Source organism: Amphiprion ocellaris, chromosome 22 (genome assembly GCF_022539595.1).
Source record: "Amphiprion ocellaris isolate individual 3 ecotype Okinawa chromosome 22, ASM2253959v1, whole genome shotgun sequence".
Taxonomy (NCBI): Eukaryota; Metazoa; Chordata; class Actinopteri; family Pomacentridae; genus Amphiprion; species Amphiprion ocellaris.
The window spans coordinates 18,488,969-18,501,972 of NC_072787.1; the positions used below are offsets into that span (position 1 = coordinate 18,488,969).

The following is a 13,004-nucleotide window of genomic DNA, read 5'->3' on the forward strand; positions in this document are numbered from 1 at the left end:
TTAGAGACAAGTTTTAATTCACATGTCAACTATAAAAATCGTTCTTCACTGTAAAATTCATCTACTGTTTTCTGTATTTTAAGAAGCAAAAATAATAGAAAAAATAATATTTTACCAATATTTGCCATCATTTTGAAGAAACAATATTTATGTTAGGAATTGAAAAGATTATGGATATATTTGAAACTGCTGTTTTACAGTTCACTGTTGTGCTAAATTAGAGATTTTGTGGAATATTTTGTAAAATCACAAAAAAATGTTAGAATTTACATGTTAACTGTAAAAGAAAACTGGCCACACCAGTATTGTCTGTTTCAAAAATCAGTATTTTTACAAATAGTAATTGTTTTGTTGAAACATGACTGTAAAATTACAATGTTAATGTATTTAAATCAACTAAAATGTAATTCTTTAAAAGATATTTGTCTTAATTTATTTATTGGTTGATTTTACAGTTTTTGAAAGTTACTGTAGTCTACCATTTTTAGGTATTTTTTCTGCCACACTTGCTGCCAAAATTTTCCATTTTTTTTGCAGGATTTTTTTTTTTTTCATCAGATTGAGTCTATATAAATATGGTGCACAAAAGTATCAGCATCTAATATTTTATTAAATGGCATCCATTCTTATTAATATGGGGGAATAAGCATTTGCTGTTCCAGTATGCACAATGTTGGATATTATAATAGTCAAAACAACAGAGAAATCACAGCTAGTGTAGTGTTAATGTCTAGTGCCACACATCTGCAGCATCAGAAATGACATTTTTCAACCAAAGTTAGAATTGAAAACCATTTGCATGCTGCATTTCTACTTTAGTTTGTTGAGTCTTTAAAAAATGCTGTTACTGCTTGACTCCTCATTAATATACATGGTGTTTTATTTGTCAGTTTATTCAAAGCTTCACATTTTTTTATATTCCTAAACAAATGTGTGCCAAAGGTCATGATGTGTTTCTGCCATCCTCCATTTAAATTCTGTATTTCTACTCAGGGATTACTCCACAAACCAGAGCAGATGTAATACACCGGGCACCTCGGTATTTTCTCTCCCCGTTTTCCTTCTGATCTAAATCCTCAGGTTGTTTTAAAGATGAGAACAGTCTCTTCTTGGATCCTGTCTCACCTTTATCTTTCTGACTGGGGTCATCTGTCTGTTTTTCCCCTCACAGAGAGTTAATCTGTCCTTCGATTTCCCTTTTTATGGACATTTCCTGCGTGAAATCACCGTGGCGACTGGTGGTAAGTGAACACTGCTCTTGGACTCTGCCACTCCAATAGTAGTTATTAGTGTTGTTATTGGATATACTGTATGTGCTTGGCTTATTAGACTGTACACAGACAGTTTTTTATTGCTGTGGGGTTTAGGAGGGAATGTGGTGAGATTTATAAAATGATTCTGGAGTGCAGAGGCATTTATGAAACAGCAGCATGTGTGCACATACTGTATAATTGTGTGTCTGAATGTGTTTCTGGTACTTGGTGTACCTGCGAGTGCAGTGTGGTTACTTTGGAAAGAGATCTCACGCGTGAATACCGAAAAGCGCCAAACAATGAGTTATTTCTTCAGACCTTGCCTGTGGGAAACTAAATCCGAAGATTCAGGGTTGAAAGGGCTCGTCTGGCACGAACCACAGAACAAAACCACCGACAACGCTCTGCCAGCCGAGCAGTCAGCCTGATACAAGACCGTGCACAGCTCTCACCTCCGCGGGATAGTCTGCTAGACCGGGGGATAAGAAAACAAACCACTCCCAACACTCAACACCAGCCGCTCCACACCAGACTAGACTGGAGGAGAAACCAGACCGGTGGGTTTGGACTGGAAACAGGAGTCGCTCTGCCAAGTGGCCCAGCACGGCCCGATAGACGAGGATAAGGAGGTGTGGGTATCAGGAGATGTGCGTGTGTGGGCGGGACACGTGACACAGCAGACGTGTTCTCCAGAGTGTGCAAAAGCAATTTTCCACTTGAGTCTTGACGGCGAAACCACAACACCCCAACCAGCTATTATCACATCAAAGACTAAAGCCCTGCTCTTACCCAGCTATTTCAGCGATGTTGTGCTGCGTTTAACTGCCACTGGAATAATAAAGAAATAATCTGTTGTGTCTCTTATCATCACTATCATCACCGTCTCGTTTCCCCACTTGATCCTCCATCGCTGGGAAACTTGAGTTGGCTTTTGGAAGCGCTCCGGCTGATTGTGAGGAGGAATGGATGGACGCAGACGCTACTAGCACAGAGGAGATAACAGGAATTTGCATTTCTCCAGACAGAGATTGAGGGACGAGACTGAGGAGGAGGAGGCAGCTATCTGCCTCTCGCAGGCCTCAGGGGCTTTGTCTCCGAGTCGCCCTCTTCACATCCCTCCATTTCAGGGCCTATCAGTCAGCTCGTCCTCCTCTTCACCACTGCAGCGTCTTTTCTCCTCCCTGCCGTCGTTTCTGTCAGCGAGCCGCTGTTTTCACTTATTTTTCGTTTTGCTTCTTATGTTGAAACTCTGCAGGAAAAGATACTTTCTTAACAGAGTGTGACAAAACAGCAGCGGAGTCGCAATTACATTCCCTGTTTTAGTTTCGGAGTTAGTTACTTTCTAAACAGTCAAGCAGCCAATTCTCAAACACATTAAGGATCTGGGCAGCAAGATTGAGCTGGCCTGCAGCCTCGTCAAACATCTGAGCTCCAAGTCCACTTTTATGGTTTTTGCATACTATAAATCTCGTTTTACAGTGCAAAAAGTCTTCGTTATAAGACCTAAATGTCTGACTGTTAGAGTAAGTGAAGACGCCTGCCAGTGCAGTAAGATAACTACAACCTGCTGCAAACACAGATCAACTTGCTGCAAGTATTTCTCCAAAATGAGTATAAATACCTCAAAGCAAGATTTTTTTTTAAAAGGTGAAATGTTTTCTGCTTCTCAAAATGTGTGCATTCACTACTTTTATCTGTTTCATATCTTTTTAAATCCGACATTTGATTAACCAGTCACTTGTGAAAAAATATGTCGGTGATTGCAGCTCTGCTCCAGTGATAGTCTCAGAAATGTGAATTTATTTTAACATGTAAAACTCCCTTTAGTGCTGACAGCTCTTATTTAAACCCACACAAACATTACAAAGTCACTTCAATAGACGACAGCACTTTAGACCCCTGAATTATGAAACAAGAGACAGAACACATGAAAGGATTGCTTGAAATTTCCTGAAAATAAATGGGAAATGTCAGCAAAGAGAAAAATGAGTCTTGCAGTCAGAAAAGCTGTGATTACAACATACTGCAGTGAACTGACAGGCAGAACAGAGTGTAGCTCGTGTTGAAAAGCGTGTGCACAGCCCGACAGTTAATATCTGTGATGATATATGGTCTCACCACAGCCAGCTGTGTTGACGGATATCCAGCTGTGGTGTGCTGTTTACTGGACCAGCTGTTTCACTGTACAGGTTGAATGCAAACACAGATTTACTGGAAACACATGAACAATCTTATCAAAGGCAGCTATCACATGTTTTTATGCCTCCACACCAGCAACAGCTGAAGCCAGAGGCATTTTGTTTTTGGCTTGTTCGTCTGTCTATACATCTGTCCGTCCTGTTCTTATGAACGGTTCTTTAAAATTGGCACAAACACCCACTTGGACTCGAGGAGGAACTGAGTACATTTTTGTTGTCAAAGGTCACTGTGACCTTCCAAAACATGTCAAAACATGACCATAACTCAATAATTCACAAGCTGATTAATAATAAAAAAATTCACATGGATGCCTAAGAGGATAAAATGATTAAGTGATGACTTTTTATACCCAGAAGGTTAAAGGTCAAGACATGGACGTTGGCTGCAACTTGACTGGTTGGCGAACACATACAACCCCTGAGGCTGTGGCAGATGTTTAGTGATCATAACATTTATATTTTTGGTACCAGATAGATAACATTAGTGTAAAATGTTTGTCTCTATTCAAATTTCAGTCATTTTCAACCTGTGGTTTGATAGCTTTGTAAGGTTGATCTGAAGGGTCAAGAGATGATTTACAAACAACTTTTTGGCTGCACAAATAGTGATTTTTTTTCAAAATTTTGCTTCTTCCTTGTGAAAAATAATTGATTTTACCTCTTTGGGCCTTTAGAGACAAACTATTTAACAGCTTGACATTCATAGATGTAAGCTGACATTGTTTCAGGTCTTAAGTTTAACAGTTTGGAAATAGCTACCATGAAACGCTGACCTCCTTGTTTTGTTCGCTTACTTACAACTGAAGTTGGCATTTTCTTGTGCTGCAACCAAAGAGTGACTCATTGTTGCTACTCTAGTGGCATCTTTCTCCTCAACCACTTAAATGGAAAAAATAAACCAAAAGGACCTTTTCCCAACAATTCCTATTAGCACTGGTTAGAATCACCTGTCAAAAGTATGTCCTTTACGGCTATGCTGTCTATGCTATGCTAACTGTACAATCACAGACTGTATGTGAAAGGTGTATATAGTGACCGTGATGTCACCCACTGCTTTGTGGTTGCCAGTTTGATCTTTTGAAATCGGAAGTAGCAAGTGAGGGGTGAATCTGACTGAGAAAGCAAGGACATTAACACTCGCTAGCCACTCTATTAGGTACACCTGTTCAGTTGCTTGTTAACATAAATAGCTAATCAGCAAATCACATGCCCCCAATTCAATGCATTTAGGCATCCAGATGTGGTCAAGACAACTTGCTGATGTTCAAATCAAGCATCAGAATGGGGAAGAAAAGGGATTTAAGTGACTTTGAATGACATGGGTGTTGGTGCCAGATGGGCTGGTCGGAGTATTTCACAAACTGCTGATCTACTGGGATTTTCACACACAACCATCTCTAGGGTTTACAGAGAATAGGCTGGTCAATTGGTGGTTTGGTCAATCCGATGCGTTGCTCATTTTATTATTTTGAAAGTAACACATAAAATGCTTTATGCTCTTTGATGTAAGACAAAATGAACTGCTTCTTTGCTGACTCAGTACTGTCTTGTATCAATCAGCTTTTCATTTTGATAAAAACCTTGTAGCTTTGCATTTCAAAGACAAAAAACAACTAAATAAAGCGTGGGCGTGCACATCCTGTCCCACGTCTTCACGGCCCAAAACAGCTGTGATAAACAGAAAGTATCCTGTAAATTAAACACAGGTCAGTACACAGAAACAAAGGCCTTCTATAAACACAATGTCCAATAAAGTGAAGCTTTAGTCTGGTGGGACTGCTAATTCCTGCTCATGTTTTCCTTGGATGTACACAGTCCAGAGCTTTTGGAAAGCAGCACACATAAACAGTCAAAGGAAGAAGTGTCCAACCTTCCTCTCTCTACCTCTCCATTGCTTTATTCCTTCTTTCTCTCTCCTCTATCTGTCGCTCCCCCCCGCCATCCCTCCTCTTCTGTCCAGCCTCCTTCTGCTGTGACGGCCATAATGAATGAATTGCCTCTCTATTGAGCGCCCTGCAGCTCTCACCTCTTTAGTGTATTGAGAGGCTGTCTGATTTTCTTTAGACTGTCAAATAAGTCACATTGTGTTTTCAGGGGGTAACAGCAGAAATAAAACCCTTCAACGCCGGCCTTTATGTTTCCAGACAAATTTGTTTGGGGGATTTCTTAGCTTTTTTTTTTTTTCTTTGAAAGTGAAGCCAGGAGAAAGACAAGAGGGAGATATGAGAACATGCATGAGGTGAATGTTGGGTAATTATGAGATTAGATGGAATGTATGTTTGCTGATTTGGAGGAATATCAGATAAGAGATGTGAATGTGGCAACGCAGAATGCACGGCCTCTTGTTTCGCCTCAACATTGTGTTTATGTTTGCCTTTATTTGGACAGGTAGACTCAACAATCCTGCCTCTTTTATTTTTGGTGGTCTTTACATCCATATAGTGTAACACAACATGGACTGAATGCTTGTATCTGTTGTGTTGCTTCTGCAGCAGCTTTTTATTCTTGGTTATGTCAAGGCGACTCTTACAAATTCAAAGCAATAATTTAACATTTTAAGAAATATGCAGAGTTTCTTTCTTTCTTAGTTGAATGACAAAAGTGATGCCACCATCAGAGAGTTAGCTTAGCTTAGCATAAAGACGTGGACTGTGGAAAACAGCTGGTCTGGCTCTGTCCAAAGACACTGGTGGAAGTACGACACTAGTATAATTCTGAGGTACTTGTACTTTCCTTAAGTACTGTATTATCAGACCAATACATACTTCTACCCCTACATAACTTTTTTTCTCTTTTTAATGTACTACATTTCTTTGGCAGGTATAATTACTTTCCATAATTAGGATTTTTGTGCAGAAAGCGATGAATTAAGTGATAATAAATTAACCTTCTCGACCTTTTTAAATGAATTTTCTCAATCAAAGTTCCCACAGTTTGACTCTAAAAGTGAGAATTTATTCTTTTATTTGTTTTTTCTTTAAATTATTTGAATTTATTGTTAAGAATGCTGTTGTTAGGACTGTTGGTATAACAATAAAAGCATTGAGAGGGTGTCACTTTACTTCCTTTATAACTGTGAGAACATTTCTTTCTCATTAATCTGAAGAGTTTACACACCTAACAACTGATGTTTTCAAGAAATAGTGATCCATTATAAAAAATAAGTATGAAGCTGGGAAAAAATAGCACCACAATTATCTATAACAGTCCCATGTAGATGACACATGAATACATAACAGTACATCTGTAACAGGGATTCACTACTTCAGCTGCTAAAGAAGTTCTTTGTTCAGACTTCACACAACTTTTACTGTTGAGAAATAGCAAAATCTGGCTCATCTTAATCATTGAACCTGTACACAAACTGTAGAAGTTGTGGTAGGATATAAAACCCCCAAACTGATTTTGTTTCCTTTGGACACAGCCAATTGATCTGCTATCTTCCACATCCTATCTTTATGCTAAGCTAAAGTAACAGACTGCTAATTGTAGCTTCATGTTTGGTGTGGAGACATGTGAGCGGTATTGATCTCTCATCTCAGGCTTGGCAAGAAACTGAATGAGTGTATTTCCCAACCAAACTACTATTTAAGATTTAATTTAAGATTATGCAGAATAACTGGTAAGTTGGATTGAGGCCTTTTCTTATCATTTAATTACATAAAATGCTCACACACTGGTTATTTATTTTACACAACACAGAAACATAGTTTCTCAAACCAACAAATGTGTATATTTGAATAGTAAATTTTAAGGGTTTGATCTTTTTTTGTTTATGTCAATATCAATCACATATCTGGGTTTTGCACCCACATATTTAAGAAAGACAAATTGAAGACATTACTCATAATGAAAGCAGCTGTATGTTGCAATATATAGAGTTTAAATGAGTAATTGCCTTTGATTAATGCGTACTGTTTTCTAGTTTTTCCACTGTTGTCGGTTTTGTAACAACAGATTTTCTTTTTGAAAATTCAAATAGTTTGATCCCCTCCTTACCAAATCCATATAAAAATAGCTCTGGAAGAACGTGGCCCTCGAGTTGAGGTTAATTTGTCAAACGCGTGCACATTTTTGATAGGGATGAAACTAACTGTAACCATGGCAACTCCTCCTATTGAGCCCCGCAGGACTGTATCTCTTTCCTCATTCACTCCTTTTCCAGGTGGAATTTTCAGCACTCAGGACTTCACACGACTAAATAAAGTTAGATCTTCTCTCTCCTCCTGCTCACACTGCTGACAGAACTCTATATAGAGGTAATTCTGAGCCGGGAGGTCTTTGGGTGAAGATTGATTCCCCTCATGGTATGCTCTGCCAGTGGTTTCCAATGTGATAGATGTGTTTTTATAGCCCGCCCACCATATGAGAAGACATATGGTGACATGAAATGGGGTTTCATAGGTCTGGACTCAATGAGACTTTTTCCAAAAATCCGCTTTTGCTTCTCTATATGCCTCAGGCAGCCACTTTATATGCAGTATTTCTCTTGAACTTCAGACAAAAAGAAATCTCTTCACATGAGAATCATTTCCTCTGGCTTGCATGATGATTTTATTGTGATGCATAATTAAAAAAGACAATTAGTCAATTACTTTTATGTTTTGAGAAGTAGGTTTATTTACAGGAGAGTGAGTTGAACTTCTGTCTATTTATGTAATATGCATATGCACAGCCAGGAGACAGTTAGCTTCGCATTAAACTGTAAATGAGGAAACAACTCACCTGCATCGTTCAGCATACAACATAAAAAATTAGCTTGCAAGCAGTTTATGTGTTATATCTTGCATCTTTTTTGTTTAATTTGCACAAATGTAAATGCAACATACCTGAAGATACAATGTGTTGAATGTGCTTTAAAATCTTTCTGCTAAGTTAGCAGCCTGAGTTGTAGCTTCTTATTTGACTTTCAGAGATGAGCATAGTGTTTTTTCATCTTTCTATTCCTTTGAACCGCATGTGACATTAATATTTTACACAGCTTTGTACTGTCTAATTTCAATATTGACACTGACAGAATATATTGTTGGGTTTTTACAACCCCAGCTCAAGGGAAGCAATATAGTCAAGCCAAACAAATGTGTATGTTGTAAAATATATCTTTATTGCATTCAAAATGAATAATGGAAATAAAAGGTGGTGCCTTAACAACACTGCTGATACCAGCTGCTAGGTGGAAGGCAGACAGCATAAGTGAAGCTTGAAAAGGTTATTAAAGGTTGAAGAACAGGTGCCAGTAACAAGCGGCAACTCATTGGCCAGAAAAATGGAGCCAGTGGGATAATGCCAAAAATTGCACTTCCTTGAATGACCACTTGAGGCTGGCTTCAAAAACAAGTTAATTCCCCTAGATCTTCATGTTAGAAATGCTCAACTTTACAGCAGAAATACAGATGAAATACAGAAGTTTTACATAACTAAGGTTGTCTCCACATTAAGTGAATGTTGGATGCATTCATTGGACAGAACATGGACCGGAAACGTTCGTGTGGTCTGCTTAGCTTCAGTCACGTTCAACTTCTTTGCTCATTTTTGGATTAGCTGGAAATTTGGAGGAGTTGGCGCTGATGGCTGAAGCCACCAAACTGAACTTCAAAAGAGCTTTTCAGGATATTTTTGAATGAAGTCATGGAGGGCTTGTCTTTCTTCATATACAATCAAAAGACAATCAAAGGAACTCAGCTTGAAAATGCAAGGGACACAAAAATTCAGTCAACCAGTTCAATCTACAACTGACAATACATCCAATCCTAGTGTGGACGGTGGTGGGCCCTCAGGGTGGCGCCTCTACGATTCTTTTGAGCTGTGCCAGACTGAGGCCAATGGTGCAAGGCCAGCTCTTTTTCCGAGCTCCAGGAAGAGGCCTTCTCAGCTTGTTCATATGAAGTCTATGAATCACTCTTTGTCAGGTTTCTCCACCGTCACCAATTTATCTTTGAGAAACCCCAACCAGCACTCAAGGTCACAGACACTCACAAACCTCTGCACCATGACAAGGTGGCTTGGGCTTCTTCTTATAAAGGTTTTCAGGGCACGTCCATCTTAAAGGAGCCACAACATGCTGGAGACGGTTTGCAGTATCTCATCTAGTCTGTAAACACCTCAGGATGCCTCAGTAAAAGCTAGAAAACCAATGTTAGAGGGATGTCTGACCTTGCTTGACCAGCTGCTGACATGACCTGACCTGGATAAGCGGCAAGGAATGGATCTCTGGAATCATAAGAAAACAGCAGTTTCACAACTTTCAACAGAGCAAAAGTGTCAGCTATTTTTCAAAACACCAAAGCCTTTGGTCTGTTGCAGGATTCATTTAAAAACAAGAGGAAGCTGTTAAAAACATGTACTCATTTCAGGATACTGTCATTGTAAATGTGTTGTTCATTCTTCAAACCGTTCTTCAAAGATGAGTTACTTTGGATACATGAGATTGTTTCACCCAAATGCCAGATTTTCTCTTTGTTCTCAGTAAAACATGATTTTAAAGCTACATGTTAAAATTTTGGGGGGGATATTTTTGCAACTGACGCAAAGTCTAAGTGAGAACAAAAGTGTTTGCTGTGAATAAATCTTAAAACAGCAGCTGACTTTGCTAAACTTTGTTGTCAGTGGGGAAATTAAGAAGTTGTTTGATTCTGTCGTCTTCAGTGCAAATTCTTTATGCAAAGACTGTTCCCCTGTGATGAATAGTGGGCATTTCCCCCCTTTTCTGGATTCCATTAATAACCATGTTTACAGGCTGCTAAATGATGCAGCTCTAGTTGGTGTTGCCTGAGCACATCCCTCTCTCCGTGGAACAATCTATTTGTGCCTCATTGAAGACTGGAAAAGTTAACAAAAACCCATTTTGTTTTCATGGTCTCTTCGTTAATGTTTATGATGGATGATGACATGAGGAGGGGAAAGTGTTCCAGTAGAGAAACAGAAATAAGCAGTCGGGCTCATAACTGCTCACTCAGCATGTCTTCCTTAAAAGCCCCTCTGATTTGCCCTTCTGTTTTTGATAAAAGATAATGGTGCAAATTAATCGCCATTGCTTGCTGAAGCCGCCTGCAGCAGGAGGCCAGAGATGGAGAGAAATGTGATGGTTGTTGGTTAATGAGGAGCTTTTAATTTTCTTCTGGAGGGCAGACGTGTTGCCTTCCTGAAAAATACTTGAAGTAGCTTTAATGAGGGAAGAAAGGTAGGAGTGGTGGAGAGAAGATTGCTGCTACAGGATAAATCTGCCTTATTAGTGATACACCACACAATGTTAGTGTGTATTTCTTAGTAATTTTCTCTCAATTTAGAATTCAGCGGACAACAGAAACTAAAATGCAGTCTCTCTTCTTTTTTCTCCTTCAGGGTTCATCTATACGGGTGACGTCGTCCACAGGATGCTAACAGCTACACAGTACATCGCTCCTCTCATGGCCAACTTTGACCCAAGTGTCTCCAGAAACTCTACTGTCATCTACTTTGACAACGGTAACTCTACTAGTAACTTATTTCTGCAGGAACTGTAGCAGTTGTGTACTTTCTCTGGTGCTGTATGATGAATGAGGTGCAAATCAGCTGTTCATTTAACTATTTAAGGTAACTTAGGACTCCTGCAGCAAAGTGTGAGGTAAAAAAGCTCCAAAAACCAAAACAATAACAAAAAAAGTTAAGCCAAATTCTGATTGGTAAATTTAGGACATCTGATTGCAATTATTTGAGCTGACTGTAGTTAATTTACAGATTTGTATCCATACAGTTGGATAAACTAACAGAAATGTCATATTTCAGTAACTATTTCCGCATCATTTTCCACCATTTGTGACCTCTTTTGTCGCTGTGGTTTACTGGAACCAACTGTTTATCTCAAGCTGATTAACTTCTAGCATTCACCTGACTGCATTTATTGACATTATTATCATGGAATTCGTTGCAAATTCAAACATCACAGCATCACTTTGAGCACATGTTGCCTTTAAGCCAAATGAATAACTAGGAGGAGGCAATTTGCCGGATTAGCGGCTAAAAGGCGGCAATCAAAGATGTAAATATCACTAATCTAAAAACAATAGAATCATAAAATGAACAGAAAAAGACAGATAATCTCTAAAGATCCCCTCTGGTGAAGATGGAGCTTCTTAAATTTATGATATCAAGACCAAAATTAGCAGTCAACCCCATAAATGAGCATTTTTCCTAAAAAAACAAAAACAGATTCACACATACCAAAGGATCCAGTCCTCTCAGCTAGCAATGTGGGGCTTTTCATATACTTAACTGTGTGAATTGAACTGCTCAAGTATTCCAGCTTTCCACTGAGTAGCTTTACACAGAGATACAGTTGAGCTGGTCTGCTGAAGTTGCAATGAGTGTAGAGTTACATACAAGTCATGAATGGATTATGTTAAAGGAAAAAAACTTGTGAATATCTAAGATTGGTACACAGGGATGAGTTTTTTAGAGGTTAGTCAAAGCCTGGAGAGGGACTTTAACTGCAATTGACCATTAATTGTCTACTTGACTTTCATGGTTGTAACTGCTAGAAAAATGACACATCATAGTGATTTGTTTAGCGTGAAAGCAGTCAGTCTAGCAAAGTCACTAACAACATGGTGCGCTGTGGTAATTGTGAGTAACTAAATCAGGTTATAGTGCAGGTTTGCATTGACCCAACAGAGAGCACTTATACTGCATACAGAGCAGTCACAATGGGAAAACTAATATAAAGCATTGCTAAAATACCTATTAGCAGTGTTAAACTAATAAATAACCTAATTTAACAATGCTAATGGCAAGAAAGGTTGCAAATACTTTAATATATGTTGGTATTTTAGGCCATTATGAGCAGTGTCACCAAACAATGCTTGATTGCAAGCCTGATTTTTGCATAAATGTAATAAGTATTGCAATTTGTTTGGGCTGTTGTTTCCTGAAAATGGCGAAAAAGCAAACATACATTTCTAACTGTTGTTTTTTTCAGCAAGAAAATGTAATGTGTGTTTGTAAATACAGCAATCGGCATTTGTTTTCACCATAATGAGCTCATACAAAATGGTCATTATTTAAAGTAAAATTATCGTCAGAATTAAGGAATGTAATTTATGGTTAACTCTACATGAACTGTCCTCAGAGTTACTTTTAAAGTGTCATTTCTTTATCATTAATCTTTTTTTTGAGAAACCCTCCATGACCTCCTTAACAGCCCCCTAAATTCCACTTACTCACTTTAATCTAAATTGATGCCCTTCCTCACTCCCTGTACCTTTCCTTTGCCTCCTGTGATGGTTGTTATCCATCATGTCCGTCATCGCTGTCTAATCCCTGTGCAGCACAGTTACTGACCAACTGCGTGACCTTCTGCAGTGGAGCTCATCAGACTTTAACCAAACTGGCAGCCGATCGATTCTCAGCCTGCCTGCTCCTCAACACGCCGTCCATCAGTCAATGTCCTGCCAATACGACATAAGAACTGTACGGCTCGCGCTGCTGTGGAGGAGTCAGAGCCCAACAGTGGAAATGAAAAAACGCTTGGGACCGGTTGTATGAGGTGTTCACACTGAGACATATGTTTGTTCTGCAC

At 38.9% G+C, this 13,004-nt stretch overlaps 1 protein-coding gene across 1 annotated transcript in view; it reads left to right on the plus strand.

The window, feature by feature from the left end:
- plxdc2b (plexin domain containing 2b) overlaps positions 1-13,004 on the plus strand; it is a 109,356-nt gene that overhangs the window by 56,686 nt on the left and 39,666 nt on the right. The window contains exons 4-5 of the mRNA XM_023278977.3: positions 1,172-1,241; positions 10,793-10,915. Coding sequence (XP_023134745.1) covers positions 1,172-1,241; positions 10,793-10,915 — 193 coding nt within the window. The remainder of the gene's footprint in view (positions 1-1,171; positions 1,242-10,792; positions 10,916-13,004) is intronic.